This window comes from Pipistrellus hanaki, assembly GCF_964339955.1.
Source record: "Pipistrellus hanaki genome assembly, chromosome: 12".
NCBI lineage: Eukaryota > Metazoa > Chordata > Mammalia > Chiroptera > Vespertilionidae > Pipistrellus > Pipistrellus hanaki.
Genome location: NC_140514.1, coordinates 18,841,974 through 18,862,734, shown reverse-complemented (window position 1 = coordinate 18,862,734; position 20,761 = coordinate 18,841,974). Strand labels below are relative to the sequence as shown.

Sequence of the window (20,761 nt, the reverse complement as noted above, 5' to 3'; positions counted from 1 at the left end):
ATTTCTTGCTCAGAGGAAAACTCTGAAACTTGGGCATTACCTTGTGCAAGGCAGTGGTGGTGATGGCGAGGACCAACCCTGTCCGCAGGCAAGGCTGACCTGACGGGAGGCAGCTTGGGGTTCCCGGAGGTGGTCGACATTCCCCCATTTGGACATCACTCCTCTGGGTACGGCTCTGCATAGAAGCAGCTGGTGTGTGTGAGAATGTGAGCCTCCTCAGGGGAAGGACTCTCTCCTGTCCTTTGTCCGGCTATGGAGGTGGACGGCCAAGTAGGGAGGAGGGCACCCTAAGAGCAGGGTCTTTTTCAGCATCACTTTTTGCTTGTCTCATTTTTTATTATTATAAGTATATTTCCAGTAGAACACGATCTCACTCATCTAGGGGAAATGGTGAACAACATAGACTGATGAACAAGGACAGACCCAGAGATAAGGAGCCATGGGTCAGATGGTTGGACCTCAAAGGGAGGGAGGGGATAAAAGGGAGAGATCGACCAAAGGACTTATGTGCACACATATGAGCCTAACCAGTGGTCAAGGACAATAGGGGGGTGGGGGCATGAGTGAGGGGGGTGGGGGATTGGAATGGGGGGTTGAGGACAAATATGTGATATCTTAATAAAGAAATTAAAAAAAAAAAAGACCAGGGCCTGGAGACACATTTTGCCCGCTCTCAGGGTTTGCCGGGGGATGTCATTCCCTCAGAGGTCATCCCTCATGACACGTCGCTCCTCCCCGCAGTCACGCCGAAGACACCTCTGAGGACTAGTAAGTCAGCCCGAGAAACTGAGGCGTGGGAGGAGGCCTTCCTGTGAAATGTCATTTTATTAATTGATTGATTGATTTTTTTTTTTTTTTTACAAAAATAAACATTTCAATGAACAAGAAGTACAAAAGCTTCTGGATATACAAACTCCAGGAGGAGGGAGAGGCTGTTTTTGGCTGTTTTGTCGGCTTTCACTGAAAGCAAATGAGGCAGAAAGGCCCTGGCCCCACCCCCGCTCCGGGTCCTGGCTCAAACCGCAACCTGCTCCTCGACCCCACGTCTTGGCTCATACCACGTGTGCTCCTCTGCCCCGGGCCCCGGGCTGGCCCACGGGAAACCCCGGTCCGGTGGCCGGAGGTGGCCTCCCCAGGACAGCATCACGGACTTCCTGTGGCATCCCGTCAAGTCTCCCATCTGGAGCTCAGCGGGGAGAACACTCTGTGACCCCCGCAGCCCCCCGCCAGGCCATGGCACCTGTAGCAGCAGCAGCAGCAGCAGCCGCCGGGGCTCTGGCTACATTCTCACACTACAGACACAGTGATGGGGCTGCCCACGGAATTGTCCCAGGGAGGGCAGAGCCCCCGAGCGGAGACCAGCCTGAGCCTTGCTGGCAGCCCAGAGGGTTGCAGAGGCCGCCTGCCCCCAGAGTCTCTAGCCCTGGAGCCAGCAGACCCATCCCTAGCCCGGCAAACTCACATTTTAACATTTGGCATTATTGCACACTGTCCTGGGCACCTTCGTCTGTCTGTCTAGGACGCCAGCCTTTTCCGTGGCGGTTCCGGGCGACACGCCATGCTGCCGGGGCCAGTCACTCCCTTCACAGGCAAGCCCAGCCGGCGGGGGTGGTCAGCTGAGCCCTCAGACAGGCCGGCGAGAGGACTTCACGTATGTGGTCTTATGGAGATCGGGGACGACGTGGCTCCATCCCGTCTTGAAAAAGACCAGCTGCCGACCTGGGGGCGGGGGTGAGAGGTCAATGGGTCTGGATGCTTCTCTCCCTGGAGGCAGGGCCGCTCTCCCCACGGTGATGGCCTTGAGGACACATATACGTGTCTCTTATCATCTCAGCCTTCTTGCCGTCTCATCATCTCTGGCTGCTGATGGGGGAACATGACCTAGCCATCTCTTCTGGGAAGTCCGGCCACACCCCTCCTGACGTCCTTTCTCACCTGTCCAGGTGGTCTGGTTGGTGACCACAAAGGCCCGGCACTGGGCGTGGCTCTCGCAGACGTCCACGGCCTCGGCCAGGTTGAACACGGAAAGGAGGCAGCCGCCGTGGTGGTAGGAGGGCCAGCAGCGGTAGTCTTCCTCGGGGATGGTGCTGTCTGGCAGGCGCCGGTACTCTGGGGGCGGGGGATGGAGCGCGAATGAGAACTTTGTGTGCCCCTGGGGGAGGGCTCGGTGGCTTTCTGAAAAGGACAGGAGGACTCACGGGGCTGAGATCCAGCCCAGTGCCCGAAGCACGGAGATGGATGCAGCCAGAACTCTGACGCCTCTGAAAGGCAAGGCTCAGATTTAGTTTTGGGGAGACACGCGTCCCCCAAATCCAAGAACATGTAGTTGGCCCAGGAAGTGCACTGCGACGGGCACACGTGTAAGAACAATGCACACCCAGAGTCACTGGCCGTCCAGGCTGGCTGCTGAAGTCAGAGCCTTTTGGACATGGACGGAGAGCGGGGCTTCTCAGACATCGCTGTGCCTACGATTCTGACGCCCGAGGCCTAGGGTGGCCTTCCCTCTGGGCTTGGGGAGAGAGGTCAGGCCAGCCCCTCGGGGAAGGGGGCGGTCAGGGAGTCTTGAAGGGAAGAGGCGTGCAAACGAATGCAAAAAAAAACACACAAAAAATCACCACTTGGGAATCCACCAGTGGAGTGTTTGGGGAGGAGGCTGGAGGAGGAATCTGAGGTCTCCCCATCACACAGAAAGAGCTTCTGAAACCTGCTCGGATCGGGAAGCAGGCTGGGCTGGGTGGCAGGCTTCGGGGTCACCGTCTTTTCCCACCGCCTGTCGAGCCCAGCCCCGGCCTGATAATGCAGGAGTCCGGGGCCTCTGGTCACCCCGCCCTCCTGCCTCCCTCTACCAGGGACTCGACCAAAGTCCAGGCGGCCGTGATTTACAGCCCCATAAACGGCGTCCTCAGGGACAGAGCCAGCCATTGTTCACCTCGTTAAACTTTATTTACAGGGCTAACGAGGGCTCCCCAGCCCCTGCGACTGGCCAGAGCTCCCTGCAGGCGAAGGCTGCCCACCCCTGGCTCCCCTGCCAACCACACTCCGCTCCAGGACTGAGGGACCCTGAGCAGTGACAGAATCCTCCCCTTGCTCCAGGGCTTCCCCGCGGGTTTCCGTGCGGGCCCCTCCGTCCCCAGCCGCCCTCCTAGCCCCCTGACGTGTAGCGGAAGGAAAGAGAGGCAAACAGATGCCGCCTTCCAGCTGTGGAACGGGAACCGGGTTAACGGCTGGCACACACGTCACCTGGTCTTTACGCCCCGTTAGGCGTTTTGTGAGGCAGGTAATGCTGAGCCCAATTCGTAGATGGGGAAAGTGAAGCTCAGGCGGAACTTGCTCAAAGTCACCCAGACAGCCCATGGCGCAGTGTGGAGCCACCCAGAGGAGGAGTGTCCGTGCCAACTCCCCCGCGGGCCCCCCCCTCCCCCCGGTTTAAGGTCAAGTTCTAGTTCTAGTTCAGCCAGAGAGGAGACCTCCAAGGGAAGGCTACACGGTCAGCAGCCTGTGTATCACACCACGTAAGCCTTAGAGGGGACGGGAGCTACTTAGTCCATTCAGGGGGACTGGTCCCCCTCCCACCCGTCTCTCACCTCCCCAGCCCCTGGGTCCCTGCCACCCCGGGGCCACTCACCGGCTCTGCTGTCCGCGGAGGAGTTCTGCAGGTACTGCCCGCTCCGGTACAGCTGCAGCACCTTCTCCAGCTGGGCCAGCGTCTCGTCCACCCCCCACGTGAGCTCTCCTGCAGGGGGCAGTGTCGCTGAGAGGGGCCGTGGGCTCCTGCTTCTCCTGGGGCAGGCAGTGGCCTTTCCCTCTCTCCCTCTGGGCCCTGAGGACTGGTGGACCGGGGAGGAGGTTCCCCCCAGAATGCCGCTTTGGGAAATGATGGTTTCCGGGCCCTGTGCTGCCCTGGGTCATTCTAGTCCCCACACCTGCTGGGGGAGGGGCCCGGGGACGGGAAGCAGACGGGCCCCGGGGAGCTCACCTGTGGCATTGACAATAATGTCCAGCAGAGGCCTCAGTGAGGGTGGGGCACTGTGGGGAAGGAGGTATGTGAAGAAAAACCTGGAGCAGAGAGAGAGAGAAACCAGGGGCTCAGTGGTCCAGCCTCTGGAGACACATCCTTCCTCTACGCCAGTGTTTCCCAAAGTGTGGTACGCGTAGCCCCAGGGGTACGGGAAGAGTTTGGTGGGGATATGCACTGCACCGTGCTTAGCTGCGCCTAATTCTACGTGCTCATGAGTACGAGGGGTACTCAGCGTTACGAAAATTATAGAAGGAGTACACACGTGTCAAAAGTTTGGGAAACACCGCGCTACGCCAACGTGGGATGGACTCCCGATGATCTCTAGGGAGTCTGCTTCCCCAGGCCTGCCAACGAGGCACATCCCCAGAAGGTACACGGAGTTACGCAGACTCAGGGTTGGGGTCTGGGCACATGCTAAGAGCACAGCAAACCTAGCAAACAAGTCTGAAGTCAGCCTTCCCCACCCCTCAGCCCCAGGTTACCCCGACGGACCAGTGTGAAAGCAGCTCCGTGGCTGGGGCCCGGGAGGAGCTTGCAGAGGTGAATGGCAGGGAGGGAGGAGGCATGGGGGCAGTGTCAGTGTCATGGCCCTGAGCTCTGAGTCTGACACTATTTTAAGAAGCCTCCAGCTGCCATCCCCAACCCAGATTCTCCTTGGAGCTGGCTATTTTTAGCCTCCCCCTCAGGAGCCTGAATGTTCCCTTCTCGATCGGGCGGAAGCCTCCTCCCCCCCCCGCCCCCCCCCATGCTGATCCATTGGTCAAGGCTGAGCCTCCCCCTCTGGCCGGCCTCCTGTTGGCCCTCCCGGCCCACTCTCCCTCGCTGGCCCTCCGCGCAGGGGGCAGAGGTCACCTGTAGGCGTTGTAGAGGTTGCGCTTCTCGTTCATGCCCTCGCACCAGCCCTGGGCCGAGCAGGGCAGGGTGAAGTTCCTGGCCGGAAACTCGAGGATGCAGTTGGCGCTGCTGGCACACGGCGTCTCCTCTACGCGGGCGTCGTCCAGATCCGTCACCTTCAGCTCCCCGTCCACCAGCACGAACTGCCGGGGGCGGAAGTCCAGCAGCGTGACGGAGCCCAGCGGGGAGTGGGCCAGGTGGTGAAGGAGGCGGCCCAGGCTCAGGCAGATCTGAGGGGCAGACACAAGGCTGCTCACTGCTTCTCTCCTGGGGCTCCAGGGCTCCCTCCTTTGGGAAACTCCGGACTGAGCTGGGGGGTGTGGGGGCTGACTTTTACTTAAAAAGCCTAGTGCTCACCGAGGGCTGAGGCCAGGGGCCTTAGAGAGCACACCTGTGATTTTTCTATTAACCCCTGGCTGACCTGGCCCTGAAAGCAACACGGAGTGAGTGGCACGTGGGCAGCAGGGATGTCTGGGGACAACGGATCTCCTCCCCGAAGTTGCATCTTGCTTGTGGTTTCAGTCCAGTGTGTGCAAAGAGGAGGAGGACGCGGACCCTTTTGCAACCAGGCTGAGAGTGTTTGTGAGGGAAGCGTGTGTGTGTGTGTGTGTGTGTGTGTGTGTGTGTGTGTAGCTGGAGCACAGAGAAAGTCTGGGTCCTCTATGTCTGGCTTCTCTCTTTAACCCTTTGGCTGATGGCCGAGTCAGCTTTGCTCCCTCCCGCCCTCCCCCGAGGAGGAGGAGAAGGAGGAGGAGGAGGAGGAGGAGGAGTAGGAGTGGTGGAAACTGCTCCAGTAGGCTGGCCTTCTAAGGGTGAACCGTCCCAGCCAAGAGCCCAGGGCCCGGCCCTCCTCCCTGCTCACTCGGAATCGGTCCTCCCAGGACGTCTGGAGCAGCTGGATCATCTCGACAGGGGCGCCCAGCTCCGTGATGGTGGTCAGGGTGTCCGGGATGTCCTCGCTGTCCTGGTAGCAGTAGCCATAGAGCTGGGGGAGGTCCAGAGGAGAGGGTCATTAGGTCCCAGGGTGGGAGGGAGGACAGAGAAGGGATGACTATTATGCCCTCTTCCTCTGCTGCCAGCCCCCCCTCCTTGGCGTGCCCCAGGCCTTAGCTTCAGCTGGAGCCAGAAGAGCAGCGCTGCCCGCGAAGCCAGCCCTCTGTCCCTGTGGCCTTCCCGACCGCATCGCCCCTCACCTCTTGCTGCTCAGGCAAATGGGCCGGTCTGGCCACCATGTGTTAACACGGAGCCAGGCGTCCTGCTAAATGTTTTACAGGCACAACGCACGCCTTATAACCACCTCACATGGCACAGGAGGTCCTATTATCATCATCTCCAGCTCGCAGGTAAGGAAACCAACGCAGAGAGTTTCAGTTACTTGCACAGAGTCACACAGCTAGCGAACCCAGGAGCTGGAATTCGCATGTATGACGCCGATTCCACACAGCCTGGTTCTTTCCGAGAATATCGTGTGCTAATCGACAAGCCAGCAAACGGTTCCTCTACCTCCTTCCCTGCTCCAATCCCTGTTTATTTCTCATTATTTCCACTTTTTTTTTTTTTTTTGGCAGTTTCACTCCCCCCTCCTGGGCTCGGGTCTTGTGGGAGGAGGAGAAGCCAGCTCCCTCAGCGCTGGTAACGAGGGTCAAGAACAAAGACGCTGAGGGCGCGTCCTTGGGTGTTCTCTGCCTGTGTCGGTGGGCGGGGGCCACCCACATCAGCGGGGGTGGCGGTGAAGAGGTGGCTCCTGGGAAAGGTCAGTTCTTGGGGAGCCTGATCACAAGGGCCTGCCCACGCCACGGGATCTGGGGAGGAGCTTGGTGTAGCTCGGCTGGCCAGGGGCTTCTGGGAAGCCCAGCCTGACTTTGTCACTGACACCTAAACCAGCATCCGCACAGAACCCCGCGTCTCCCGGCCTCTCCGTCACACTGCACATCAGCTGGGGTCAAACTCTGCTCCAAACAACCAGTACCCTGTGGAGTAGGGAGGCCGAGTGGTCCAGGCCAGAGTTCTCCAGGGAGAAGAGAGAGCAGCACGATGGGGGGAGGGAAAGGGGGTTGCAGGGGGAGCCAAGTCCACAAGCCAGGCGTCCCTGCGTATTGTCACCCTCCATGCCATGATTCGCACCCCTCCCAGCTCCACGCCAGGCCCTCGCAGGCTCCCTTCAGGTCAGGGCTGCCCTTCAGCTCCCTGACCCCAGAGCCAGCTGTCCCAGTCCTGCTGGCACGCGGGAAGACACCACTCCACTCCGTATCAGATCGCTAGGGCTGCGTGCAACTTGGGGGATCTGGGGCCAGTCCCAGGCACCCTCTTCTCCCCCCTCTCTCCACCCCACCCCCTCCCCAATCAGCTCAGGGAGGCCCCAGCCCCTGGTGGGGCGGGGGAAGGTAAGGAGAGCAGCCCTGGGGCCTGGTTCTCATTTTCTTGCCCAGAGTCTGAGCCTTTGTGGGAAACTTCTGAAGGTTATTAAACACCCGGAGGTCATTAAATGCGCTGTTAACGAGGTATTAATCAACACCCCTCAGGAAAAAATAAAAAGACACCATTAACCCCCCCAGGAAGCGTGAGGCTGAGCATTTCAGCCATATCTTTTGTTCGTTTGGGAGAAGAAATATCCTCTCTAGCAGGGCCAGAATCGGGGCTCAGGCAGGCCTGGGGCCTCCGGGGACAACGGAGGGGGGGTTGGCGGGAAGACCTTTGTGCCCTTTGACCCTGGGCTACAGAGGCATCTATCACATGAGGGAGTGTGTGTGTGTGTGTGTGTGTGTGTGTGTCGGGGCTGGTTGGGGAGGGAAGTCACAGAAGGTGGATAGAGAAATCTCGCTCACGCAGTCCCAGGAGACTAGAGCAAGGCACTGGAAGGTACCCTGGGGGACATGCTATCCTGGGCATTTTCTATTGGAATTTTTATTTTTTCCTGAGGGGTGTTGATTAATATCTTGTTAACAGCGCGTTTAATGACCTGGCTGGGTGGTTCAGTTGGTTGGAGCATTGTCTGGAAGCACCAGTGTTTTGGGTTCGATCCCTGGTCTGGGCACATACAAGAAGCAAATCAGTGAATGGATGGAACAACAAGTCAATGTCTGTCTGTCTGTCTCTCCTTCCCCCACCCCCACCCCCCCATCTCTCTCTCAAAAAAAAAAAGCAATCAATCAATAAAAAAGTTTTTTTTTTTTTTTTTAAAGAACACTGCACCAACTTGGGGGCTGCCAGACAGGGGGAGGGGACCTCTGGAGGTCTGGGGGAGCCGGAAATCTAAGAAATATTCTCTGGCTCCTCCCCAGTTCAGCAAACAGTCAAATGGTTTTGAAATTTTAAATGATTCAGAGGTATTACAACGACGTTATTTCTAGTTCCCTGCACACCCTCCTGAAAAAGACCCCACGCAGGCTCCCTGGAAGCAGAGGTGGCATTGCGGGGGAAGCCAGAGGGACACTGGCCTGGGGCTTGGGCAATGTAGCGGGAGACCCACTCCCAAAGAGCCCCTAAGCTCACAGTCCCGGTCCTGCCTCTGGTAGTTTTTCATGCATCCAACAGAAAGGACCTGGGACCTCACTCACCTTATACCATGTGCCCTAGGGCAGCTAACCCCAGCTTTGACCCCATGGGAGTCCCATAGCCAACCCCAGACAACCAATCTTGGTCTCCGGAGGGAAGGGGTGAAAACTATTCCATTGTAACTTTTTTCTTTGGTGTTCTTGGGCCGGGGACCTGACATTATAGTGGCGATCCATTCTGTGGTGTGTGTGTGGGGGAGGTGGAGGGGGGGTCCGTCAGTTGGATGCTTGTCTGGAAGTCTGCGGGGTAAGTGAGAAGTTCCCTAAGAGAGAGGAAAGCACATACAACTTCTAACCTGTCCAAAGGGGTGTGTGTGTGTGTGTGTGTGTGTGTGTGTGTGTGTTGTGAGTCAATTAACACTAACGTCCTCCTAAGTCACTAAAGACCTCCACCAACTCATAATCTGGCTGACACTCCAGGGTTTCCATAAATTAGGGGCTTTCCAAGAGCCCCTTAGAAGCAAAGATAACAAGATCCTCTCCGTGAGAATGGCCACGTGACCAGCCGCTCCCTCCCTTAAGCTCCAGACACAGTGTCAGCCATGCCACCAGGCAGAGCCACTCACAATGGTTGGCTCTGCCCGACCTCCAGCAACCAGGTCAGAGCCCAGATCGGTCACAGTGTCCGATCAGGGCTGGGGAAGCCTGGGGAGACTGGGAGCCAGCAGGACCCGACACAGCTCCCTGCCTGGCTACCCTCTTCTGCAATAGGCCTGGGGGTCAGCTCACTCCCGAGGGACGGGGGAAGGAACCCTGGGTTTCTGGTCAGTTCTGCCGGCTGTAGAAAGGTTAGCTTGAATGGGCTAGGAGGTGGAACGTGCGGGCAAGGTTCCTAGTTCAGTGGGCCAAAAGCAGCCAGGGATTCCCCTCTCGGGCTGCTCAGACATGTGCGAAGGGAACAGTTTGTCTACTCCTAGGGCCGACTCAAGGACAGAGAGCTGGGGGCGAGGAGGAAGTGGCTGTGTGAGGGCAGTGCCGGGGCTGGGAGAGGCCCACTCTCTTAGTCTGGCCTGGAGGGGACAAGGTGTGTGTGTGTGTGTGTGTGTGTGTGTGTGTGTGTGTGTGATCTCGTCTTTCCCCCCTGCCCCAGTGAACAGGAGAGACAGAGTCCCATTGAATAGAAACCTGGGCATCTAGCTTTCTCCATCTTTCAGCCTCTTAGCCACATCTGCTCAGAGAATGTGATCCTCAGGCCTTCGGGCCCTCAGCCTGTCCCCTGAGCACTGAGCTAAGAAAGAACTTGAGGCTTCCTTCTCCAGGGGTTCAAGGGCCCAGGTGAAGGCCTGGAGAATCCCAGGGCCACATCTGGGAACGGCTGTGTACTTTCTGGCCTACTACCCAACCCCCTCAATCCCTCCAGTGGTCTCTGGGTGGGGAAAAGGGTGGGGGTATTCTCTGAGAATCCAGCTGGACATAAGGTCTCTTTCTCACCCTACCCAACCCCATTGCTGTCCCACCCCATCTTCAAAACCACACTATTTGGAACTCGAGAGAAGTGGGGTCCAGATTCCATCACGAAAGGGGACCTTATGACCACAGTAGGGATCCTGACCCAGGGATGACTGCTGACCCGAGTCCTGGCTTGGGGTCCTTTTCCTGGTGCTCACCCTCCTCTAGCTCCAGTGAGAAGCAGGGCCCTAAGTGCTCACGGACCTCCACCTTAAGTTTAGGGCCTTCACCCAAGCTTGGGATCCTCTGCCCTGGCCTCTGTCTTCAAGAAATAACAGCGTGGAAGCTGAGAACCCCAGGAGTCCCTCCGCCAGGGGACACCCACCCAGGACTGGGACCTCGGGTGGGTCCTGGGGAGCGGCCACGGTACAGAGTCTGCCCCTGGCTTCCCTTGGGCACCGTTATTGGGGCTCCGTTTCTTGGAGCGCCTGAGCCTGACACGTCCAGCCGGCACCTTCTTCCCCCCCACCCCCCCAACACATGCCGCCCTCGTACCTGCAGCACGTTGGGGTGCCGCAGCCGCTCCAGCAGCACCATCTCCTTGAGCAGCTTGTGGGCCGCCAGCCGATAGCAGCCCCTGCGCGCCCCGAACTCGCGCACGCAGCTGCCCAGGTCGTGGCCGCTGAAGTCCACCGCCTTGAGCGCCACGGCGGCGCCGCCGGGCAGGCGGACGCGGTACACGGCCTTGGTGTAGCCGGAGCCCACGTACTGGGCGCCCGACACGTTGCGGAGCGCGGCGCAGCCCAGGCGCGGGACCCCCGGGCCGGGGGAGCCGAGGGAGCCGGGGCCGGGGGCCGGGGGCCAGCTCGGGGAGCCGTCGGGCAGGGGCCGGGCCCCGGGTGGCTGGGGGGGTCGCTGCAGGCCCGGCCCGCCCCGCGCCAGGTCCATCAAGCGCCGCCGCTCGGGCCGGCCCGCCCCGGGCGCGGGGCCCCCGCGGGAATAGCGCTGCACCTCCTCGTAGCGCGCGCGGATCTGCCGGGCCAGCTCCCCGCGGCCCCCGCGACGGCCCGGGCCCGGGGCTGGCGACGGCCCGGGGGGCTGGCCCGGCCGCGGGGGCTCCGAGCCCGGCGCGAAGAGCACGTTGAGGACGGAGCCCAGCAGGAAGGAGGCGCAGAAGCCCACGGCCACCGCCGCCCGCCGGCGCCGCATCGCTCCCCTCCCCTCCCCCGGCCGGCCGGCCGCCCCCCGCGCGCGCTCCCCGGCCCGGCCCGGAGGCTCAGGCTCCGAGGCGGCTCCGCGGCGCGCCCCGCCGGCCCCCTGCCCAGCTCGTGCGCATGGCCCCGGCCGCCCCGACCCCGGCCCCTGGCGGGCGGCACATCGGCCTGACACTTGCCTCCCTCCCGGAGGCCCGCCCTGCCCCCGCCGCTTATAAGGCCCGGAGCCGCCCCCGCCTCCGCCCCCTCCGCCTCCCTCCGCCTCCGCCTCCCGCTCCCGGCCCGAGCCGTCCTCGGCGCCGCCTCCTCCGGCCTCCCGGCCCGGCCTTCCCCGCTGACTGACAGCAGGACCTCCTCCCGCGGCCGGCCGGGCCTGGGAAGCGGCGCGGAGGCGGCTCGGCCCTGGCCCTGCCCAGCGCGCGGCCCCCGGGCTCCGGCGGGGGCGCGGGGGAGGGGCCGGCGGCGGCCCAGCGCCGAGGCGGATAACGGGGCCGCGGCTGCCGCATAACGGGACCGACCGGGAGGCGGATAACGGAGCCGGCGCGGCGGGGCGGGGTGGGAGGGTAGGAAAGGGGCGAGGCCGCGCTTAACGGAGTTGGGAGAGGGCGAGCAACTGGGGTCGGTCTGGAGAGCCGTGTGACCCCAGAGCGCCCTTCCCGGGACCCGGGGCCAGAGGTCGGACGGGCCCCGCAGGAAATTCCCGTGGGTCCCGCCTCCCGCTGGTGAGGCTGGGCGTGACGGCTTTTGGCCCAAGGCCCGGATTCGAGGTGGGGGTGGGGGTTTGGGGAGGGGGGAGATCGCAGAGGGGCTTGCACCTGCGAGCGCGCGTGGGACGGGAACTCTGAGATCGGAGGAAGAATCATGTTTTCGGAGATGCACTGTGCAACCTCCTCTGACAAGTCTTTCCGATGTCTGATTTTTTTTCCTTGTCTCCCAACCCTTTCTCCTACTCCGGGATCCCTGCATTCAGACGCGGTCAGCGGCGGATCCCGAACCAAGTGCATGCTAGCTAGTTTCTGCAAAGAGGGCGTTTTTTTTTTTTTTTTAACCCACGGATGCGCGTGGTCCACACCGTCTGTGGAGTGCGCGCCTTGGCGTGTCTGAAGGGGCCACTGTGCCGGAGGAAGGGAGTGTGTGTGTGTACTTTGTGTGTAAGCTGGTGCTGACTCCACCAGAACTCCTGGTCCCTCCTCCTCCCTCCCTGATTGCATCATTAGTGCTAATTGAGGGGCTTTCACACGCCAGTGCATTAGCTGTTTGGAGTGAACTCCCCCCCTCCTGGGAGAGATAAGCCGCTGCCCCTCCCCCTCCCGGCCCTCCTCTTCCCCGTCGCCCTGGAACTGTCCACCTAGCTCCTCTCACCTTCCTGGGCACCTTCCCGCCCCCCTGGTCCTGGACTGATCAATCACATTCCTCCCCCGCAGTGTCAGAGATTGCCTGAAGAGGTGTCAGGGACGGGGAGGAGGGCCCAGAACCTCCTTTCTGAGGGCGTGGCCAGGGAGGGGAGATTTTCCTGCAGGGGGCCAAAGAAATCGGTGTTCCTCCAGAACAGAGTTACTGCGATGAGAGAGAGAGGACAGAGATTCTTGGACATGGAAGGGCAGAGGAGAGAGCTAAGTCCTTGATCTCCAGCCTGTGATCCCCCAGAGGTTGGAGCACCCGACCCTGATTCTTGGAGACCCGTCTGACTTAGCAAGCATGGGGGAGGCAGCACGAGAGAAGAAGCCACGATTCTCCTGAGAACCCTGGGTTTGCTGGAATTCTGTCTGGTTCAGTTTAGCCGTTCTGCCCTGCACTGGCCCATGGCTGCTGGGTGTGGGGGGAAGGCTCCGAGCAGATGCCCTCCCCAGCCCTCACACCAGATGTCTCTGGTCTAATTAACTGTGCTGGGAAAACCAACCTGGGTTTGTAAACAGAGCTACTGGCTAAAGTCAGCAGGGAGCAGCAGCAAACAGCAAACATTCTCCCTCACACTCGGCTTCAATTCAATCCAGCCCCCCTGGGGAAGAGGAGAGAGCCTGGCTGATCACCAGGCCTCCTGGCCCACAGCTGAGTCAGGGAAAAGCCTATCAGCCTCTGTGACCCCAATATGGCTGTTCCCTTCCCAGTTCCAGAGGGTCCCCTACTGGGGAGGAAGGGGGATTCTGGGAGGAACAGAGTCGCTATCCCAAGTTAGGTTTTGCCCACCCCTCCCCCTTTGGATCCAAGAGGGGGCCCTTGTGGGGGGGCCATATTCCTTCCAGGGCTTTCGTTAGGGCCTGCTCTGCGCCTGGGTCTTGGAGAAAGAAGCCTCTGAAGTCGGTAGGACTTGGCTTTGTGGGTCTGTAACTCGGAGTTGGTGAATATAACGCGAACATTGTTAAGTTCGTTACACATCATGTAGGTATTATAATAACACGTTCCAAAATTAGATAATTATTCTCTGCCAAGCTTCAGTGTTTCTGTTATGGTTTGAAAGTTCAACGCACACAGGGGCCTGAGAAACAGGCACTAATGTTCACACAGTCATCTGCGCACACACAAGCCCCGGAGCGGCCGCCTCACACACAGGAACAAAGGCGCCTCAGCTCTTTCCTTCTCGCACTCACTCTGTCTCCCTCCCTCACCGGCTCTCAGACACACAGACATATACAGTCTTCCGTGGAAATAGGTTTTTGGCCTCTGGAAAAAAAAAAAAAAAAAAAAAAGGACTTAACTTTCTGAGCAGATTAGAGTTTCTGAATTGGCAGTTCTTGAGTTCTTAACCAAATTTTGCTCGTTTGCTTTTTTTTTTTTTTTTTTTTTGCCACCCAGGGAGAGGAACCATCCTTTGGAAAGAATTGAAAAAGACACAAAAACCGCTGCTTCAGGCTCCAGGTCTACAATCTGTCCACCTGCTCCACCCCAAAGAACTGGCAGGCCAGGCCCCTGGGCCTCCCAGACCCAAGTCCTCAGGCCAGTGTCCAGCTCAGCGTGCCGAGCGCTCTCACTCAGGGCCCAGCTGCCGTCCGACCAGAGGTCCGTCTGCAAGTGGGAAGGCTCAGAGCTGCAGACACCAGTGTTTCCCTTCTCTCCCTCTGCTTACCCCCCCCACCCCCCACCCCCCAAAGGCTAACTTAGATAGCAATCCTTGGGAAGGAGCAGATGGCTCCAAAATGCTAAATTTCTTTGGACATGTCTTTTAGATAAACAATATCTACATGTTTTATCAGATCATCCTACCTGCCTAGATTGTAATACCAACCTTTCAGCAGCCCTCCTTTTAATTTTTTAAATTTTATTTTAGAGAGAGAGGAAGGTAGAGGGATAGAGAGAAAGAAACTTCTGATGAGATGCCCCCTACTGGGGATTGAGCTTGAAACCCGGGCATGTGCCCTGACCAGGGCATGGAACTGGGACCTCTTGGTTCTTAGATCTACACTCAAACACTGATCCACACCAGCCGGGCTCAGCAGCCCTCTTCATTGCCTACCTTTCCCTCCAGCCTAGGTCTCAAACACTTCTTTTTTTTTAATTTTTATTTCTTTATTGATTATGGTATCTCAAACACTTCTTTTGGAGAACAGTCATCCCTTGGTATTCACGGGGGGATTGGTTCTAGGAATCCGTGAATACCAAAATCTGAGGATGCCCGAGTCCCTTATGTAAAATGGCACCATATTTATGCACATTCTCCCATATACTTTAAATAACCTCTAGAGCACTTATAATATCTAATATAATGTAAACGTTAGGTAAGTAGTTGATATACTGTATTGTTTAGGAGAGAATGAAAAAAAACAACAACAAAGTCTGCATGTTCAATACAGACACAACCATCGCAGGCTTAATAGCACACGTCAGCTACAATGCAATGCTTTCACGCCAACTATTTTCTATCCATGATGGGTTGAATCTGCCGGTGCTGAACCTGCAGATGTGGAGGGCAGGCTGTATTGCTCTCTAGCTCAGTAACCTGGAGCACAAACTGAGCTGAGCCTCAGGCCTCTGTGATGGGGCTCCTGCCCTCCACCCTCTCATTTCCCTAGACTTGGTACTTGCACTGTCTCCTGACTCACAGCCATCCTTTGCTTTTTTAAAAAAAATATATTTTTTTGTTGATTTTTCACAGAGAGGAAGGGAGAGAGAGTTAGAAACATCAATGAGAGAGAATCATCGATCAGCTGCCTCCTGCACAACCTCCACTGGGGATGCGCCCGCAACCAAGGCACATGCCCTTGACCAGAATCGAACCCAAAACCCTGTAGTCGTAGGCCGATGCTCTATCCACTGAGCCAAACTGGTCTTGGCATCGTTGGCTTTTTTTTTTTTTTTTTTTTTTTTTTTTTTTTAATGTTCCCCTTCCACTTCTTCCTTCCTGAAATGCCCTCTGCTAGCCTTTCCACACGCTCTCTGCAGGCTGGTTCTTCAGGGTCTCCCAGGAAGCACTGCGTCCCAAACAATGCCTCTCCAACTGGGGCGCCTGGCTCCCTGGGATCCTGGAGGTTTACTCTGAGTTCTGTGGATTTATTTTCTTTAATAAAGAAATGCACGAAGCTGCTCAGGTCTTGCAACACTTGATGCAGAGTAAATGTGCAGTCAGAGAAACTGGGATTCAGATCTTACTAGCGGAGTTACATCATGCAAGTAGTGTTCGGTATCTCATTAAGAAAATGGGAGATGCCCTAACCGGTTTGGCTCAGTGGCTAGAGCGTCGGCCTGCGGACTGAAAGGTCCCAGGTTCGATTCCGGTCAAGGGCATGTACCTTGGTTGCGGGCACATCCCCAGTAGGAGGTGTGCAGGAGGCAGCTGAATCAGTGTCTCTCTCATGGATGTTTCTAACTATCCCTCTCCCTTCCTCTCTGTGAAAAATCAATAAAATATATATATATTTTTTAAAAAAGAAAGAAAATGGGAGATAATAATAGTACCTACCATATAAAGCTGTCGAGGAGGTGATAGGCAAAGTTATATAAAGTGCCTGGCACGGGACACACCCTCAGTATGTGTAATCTATTGCTGGTATTAACAATGACATTAAATAAACACCTGTGGCGGCATGCTAGGCAACCCAGTTGGCTGTAATGCTGCCTGGAGGCAGACATGACTTTACTTTCCATCTTAGTTTCCACTGGGCTCTCTCTGTGCCCGGAATTTTTCACGTTTTCCCAAATCAGCAAACCAGCCCTGGATCAGAAGAGGCCTCCCTGCCTTCCCCACCCTGCGGTGAGCTGTGGAGGGAGGGAAGATCATGAATCAGGACCTGATTCCTGATGCCACAGGGACCCAGAGCAGGGAAGGCCTCAGCTGAGAGCCCAGGGGGCAAGGAGCTGGGGGGAGGGAACGCATTCAGAAAGGAGGGGGCAGGGAAGGGGGTGGAGCCACGCTTCTCAACCCCCACTTCCCTCAGGTAGGAAGTTAAGTGGACGTTTCCAAAATATAAAAAACAGATGATGAAGGTCAGGTTTCCTACACATTGGGGAGTGGGAGCCCTGAGGCAGAGTCCCTAAAAAATTATCTGAGACAGAGATGGGGAGAGAGAGAGAAAGAGAGAGAGAGAGAGAGAGAGAGAGAGAGAGAGAGAGAGAGAGAGAGAGAGAAGATAGACAAAGATGCAGAAACAGGGAGACAGACAAAACCCCCTGAATCTCAAGAAGGCTATTCAGGCCGAAACCGGTTTGGCTCAATGGATAGAGCATGGGCTTGGGGACTGAAGGGTCCCGGGTTTGATTCCGGTCAAGGGCATGTACCTTGGTTGTGGGCGTATCCCCAGTGGGGGGTGTGCAAGAGGCAGCTGATCGATGACTCTCTCTCATCGATGTTTCTAACTCTCTATCTCTCTCCCTTCCTCTCTGTTCAAAATCAATAAAATATATTATAAAAAAAAAAAAAAAAAAAAAAAAGAAGAAGAAGAAGGCTAGTCAGACACAGAGCAGAAAGCCCTGGCTCAGGAGAGCTCTTTCTACCTGTCTCTGGAAAAGAGCTTAGTTCCTCTCCGTGGGTCTCGGGATGGGAACATGAGCCATTGTGGTTCCATGACCCTGGCAGAGGGTGAGGCCCGCGGGGACCCCAGAAACCAAAAGGCTCTGTGGGCTCCCAGAGCTCTCACTGCCCAGGCCTCTCTCCATCTGTCTGGGCCTACAGGTCTGTGATGCAGTGTGTCCCTCTCATTTCCCCCCCCCCCCCCCCCCCACTGATCCTGCCTGGCTCTCTCATCCTCCCTCCTGCTCAGCCTCACCCACCAGCCCAGAGAGATGCTCTATGACAGCTGCTCTGTCTCTCCCTTTCCTGACTGTCTGAGCTGTGTTTCCTGTCTCCATCACTGTTTCCTTTGATTGGAGGAGCTGGGGGTGGGGCTAAGGACAGAGAAGGCTGAGAGGTACCTATTTAGAACCATCACCTGGCATTGGACCTCGCCCAGAATAGAGACTCTGTCCTAAAGACCCTTTTGGGGAGGGGAACAGAGAGGACCGCACCCCGGGGCCTCTGTTCCCCGGGGCAGATGGAGAGTCAGGTACTTGGCAGGTGGATCAAGGGGTGATGGATGGACTCTGGTGGCAGGGTGGTAGTGGAGGGGAGGCTTTTGTCTTTGTCCAGAGGCCTTTGCATGGGAGAGGGAAGAAGGGACCTGGAGCACTGGGGCCAGGCGATTGGGTCTGGCCCATCACATCTGACCAAGCCAAATGCACCCTGAGTCCACGGGGCAGCTTTTCTTGTAGGCCATGGTCAACTAGGCAACGCCCGTTCTGTGTGAGCAGCCTCAGGGCTGTGGTTTGGAAAGCACGGGGAAGAGAGGATGAAAGAGAGGCTATTGAGTGTGTGCATCTGGTTCTGGACCTTCAGAGGGTTGACAATTCTCTCCTTCTTCCCCAGCTGCCCCAGGAGGCTTGCCTGGAGCCAGGCCCAGGAGGAAGACTGCTCCTTATAGTTACGGAGGCCTGGCTCGCCTCTGCCCTCAGGAGCCTACCCAAAACCATCGTGGATGGACACCAAGGAGATGACGCAGGGTCTGGGGGTTAGGATGCAGGCAGGAAAGAGCTGGCCCCTCCCCGGAACCCCGCTGGAGGACTATCACGTACTGAAAGCCTGCTGTGTGCCAGGAACCATCTAACCTGTTGATACAGGGTGTGAGGTCAGTAGTATGACACCCGTTTTATAGGTGAGGGAATTGAGGCTCGTGAGATTAAGAAACCTGTTCACATGTCACAGAAACTGTAAGCGGCAGAGTAGACCACCATGAATCAGAAAGCGGCGACTCAGGCCCTGATTCAGCTCTTCTCTTAGCTCTTTGTGGGTCTAGGAAAAATTAAAAAAAAAAAACTCCAGTCAAAGGGAAAGACAGAGATGCCACCAATGGGAACCCAGATAGAAGCGTATTAAAGGTTCTTTTTGCCTCTAAGCAACAAAGTTTGGTCATAAAGATTTATTATTTTATTGTTCTTAATAACACTAATGATAGAGCACGCTTATTAAACGCCTTTCATCATCGTTTAATCCACTTAATACTTCTAGCAGATAAATACTGTTATTATCTCCAATTTTCGAGATGAGAAAATTGACATGGAGAGGTTCGGTAACTTGTGGCAGAGCTGGATTTGGACGCAGATGCCTCTGACATCAGAGCTTGTGTTCTTCCATGGTCTGTCCCGCCGCCTGGTTTATGGGCTGGGCTGATCTCAGCTATAAAAAACCCCAAGGTCAGTCTTTCCAAGCCCAGCACTGCAATCTGGCTTCAAAGATGGGGGTCTGACGATGTTTGAGTCTTGGAGGACAGGCCCTGCAGGGGGAGGGGGCAGCGGGAAGAGAAGGAGGGAAGGAGGGGCCGTGGGGAGACCACCACCACCACCATGGGAAAAACACAGACTCAGGAGCTGAAACTAAACCCGTAGGAAGTGTTTTGCAGACCCCAGCAGGCCCTGCAAATCATTCCTTCTTTTCTTTTCACTGAGGAGGAAGAGGGGGGGCGGAGGGGGGAGGAAGGAGGGGACAAATCAGGAGGGATGGTTTACAAAGGGTTAACGAGACTCCGGGAGTCTGCAGGGAATGAAAATAATGATTTGAAAAATTCCAAAAAAGTACAAAAAGGAAGTAAAAATTACACAAAATCCCTCCATTAAAAGAGATTATATACCCTAAGATGTGAAAGCCACCTTGCTCGCCCCTCCGACCCCACCTGCAGAGGTAACCACGGCGGAGGGTTGACTGGCTGAAGGCTCTCTAAGATGCCCCATGCATTCCTCATGGCCTTCCCCCCACGAGCTTCCCTTGGTGATGGTCTCATCTCTGCACCAGCAGTCTCCGAGGCGCTTCGGAGTCTCTTTGATGCTTCCACACTCAAATTCAAGTCCTGTGCTTTAAAAAAAAACAAAAAAAAACCTGTCTCTTGGATTTGTTCCTTTATGTGCTCGCTGCCATCCTCCCCAGTCCAGGCGCTCGCTCTCACATCTGGTCCGTTGACTGGGTCCCCTCCGTGTTCGTCTCCCACCTCAAAGCATGTATGGGCACCAGATTCGTCTGCCAAGAACACTGCTTCCAACACATCGTTTTCCTGTTCTGAAACCTTTGATGATTCCTCGTCATTTGGGGAATAATTCAGCTTGGCATTCCACGTCGGTCACAGCCTCCCCGCTCTATTCTTGTACCCACAAGCACTTCCTGACCGTGTTGTAGCCCGGCTGGCTGCTTCGCCAATCTTAGAGCATACTCTGCGACTCCTTCCTTTCCTCACCCATCCAAAGCTTGCCCATCCTTCAAGGACCTAATCCAGACTTTTTTTTTTTTTTTTCTTTCCATCCAGAAAGCTTTTCCTGACTGCTTTAGTTCACACACACTGTTCCTTCCCCAAATGCCTGAAAAACTAGGCTGTACTTCATGGTTCAGAGAGTCCCCTGGTTGGAAGAGATGTTGGGTCTTACCATAGGATAATAGTTCCCAGCCTGGAGCCCAAATATGTGTCAGAAAGAGGGGAGCTAGGTCAACATTTAAGAAAGCCCGTAGGAAAGGATACATATTTCACAGTAAGTTTGCCCAGTCAAGAAAAACATTGACTTCTTTGCTTTGGCCAAAATTATATCATGCACTGAGTCTCTTCTGTTCATAAATGACATCAGTGGGGGTTTTGTTTGTTTGTTTGTTTTGTTTTGTTTTTTTAAATGAAAATGGTGGTGGTGGAGGTAGTGGGGAAATACGTTATGTAGATGTACCCTGGTAGGCAAACTCTTTTAAAGAGTCTAGGGTTTGTGCGGCAGCAGAATGAATAAAAGAAATCCTTGATGATGAAAGAGTCACTGATCCTGTGCATTCTCCCGACCAGAGTAGAACTCTTCCCTGCCATTCAAATAACCCACTCATCCCATCCCCCACGCTTGTGATTGGCAAACTCACTTTCTCACAGGTTGCCAAGACATTAGTTGATGGTAGCAAATCTACACTGTTTTACTCAAGACAGCTCTTCAAGTATTTGAAGATAAAATCCTCATTGGTTTCTGTTCTCTGAGACCACACATACTATAGCATTATTTACCTTTTGTTTTTCTTACCTCTTCACTGTGCTTTGCCTCCTTTTCTTTGCTCTAGACCTGTGGTCTGCAAACCACTGGGGTAGGGGCTTAATCACAAGGAATATCAGCTTTGTGCCAGAGGCTCAATAACAAATGTCTCCTCATCAGCAGAAAAGAAATTCTTTTCTTCCTCTTCACCAAACCCAGCCTCTGTGAGTCTGGCTTCTTTGCTT

At 56.2% G+C, this 20,761-nt stretch overlaps 1 protein-coding gene across 1 annotated transcript; it reads right to left on the bottom strand.

The window, feature by feature from the left end:
• Positions 1–791: 791 nt before the first annotated feature.
• PKDCC (protein kinase domain containing, cytoplasmic) lies at positions 792–11,260 on the bottom strand. Its single transcript, XM_084901527.1, has 7 exons — positions 10,411–11,260; positions 5,775–5,897; positions 4,871–5,142; positions 3,977–4,056; positions 3,626–3,733; positions 1,936–2,109; positions 792–1,719 (listed from the first exon to the last, which is right to left on the bottom strand). The coding sequence occupies exons 1-7, from the start codon at positions 11,062–11,064 to the stop codon at positions 1,625–1,627; spliced, it is 1,506 nt and encodes a 501-aa protein (XP_084757653.1). The 5' UTR covers positions 11,065–11,260; the 3' UTR covers positions 792–1,624.
• Positions 11,261–20,761: the final 9,501 nt, after the last annotated feature.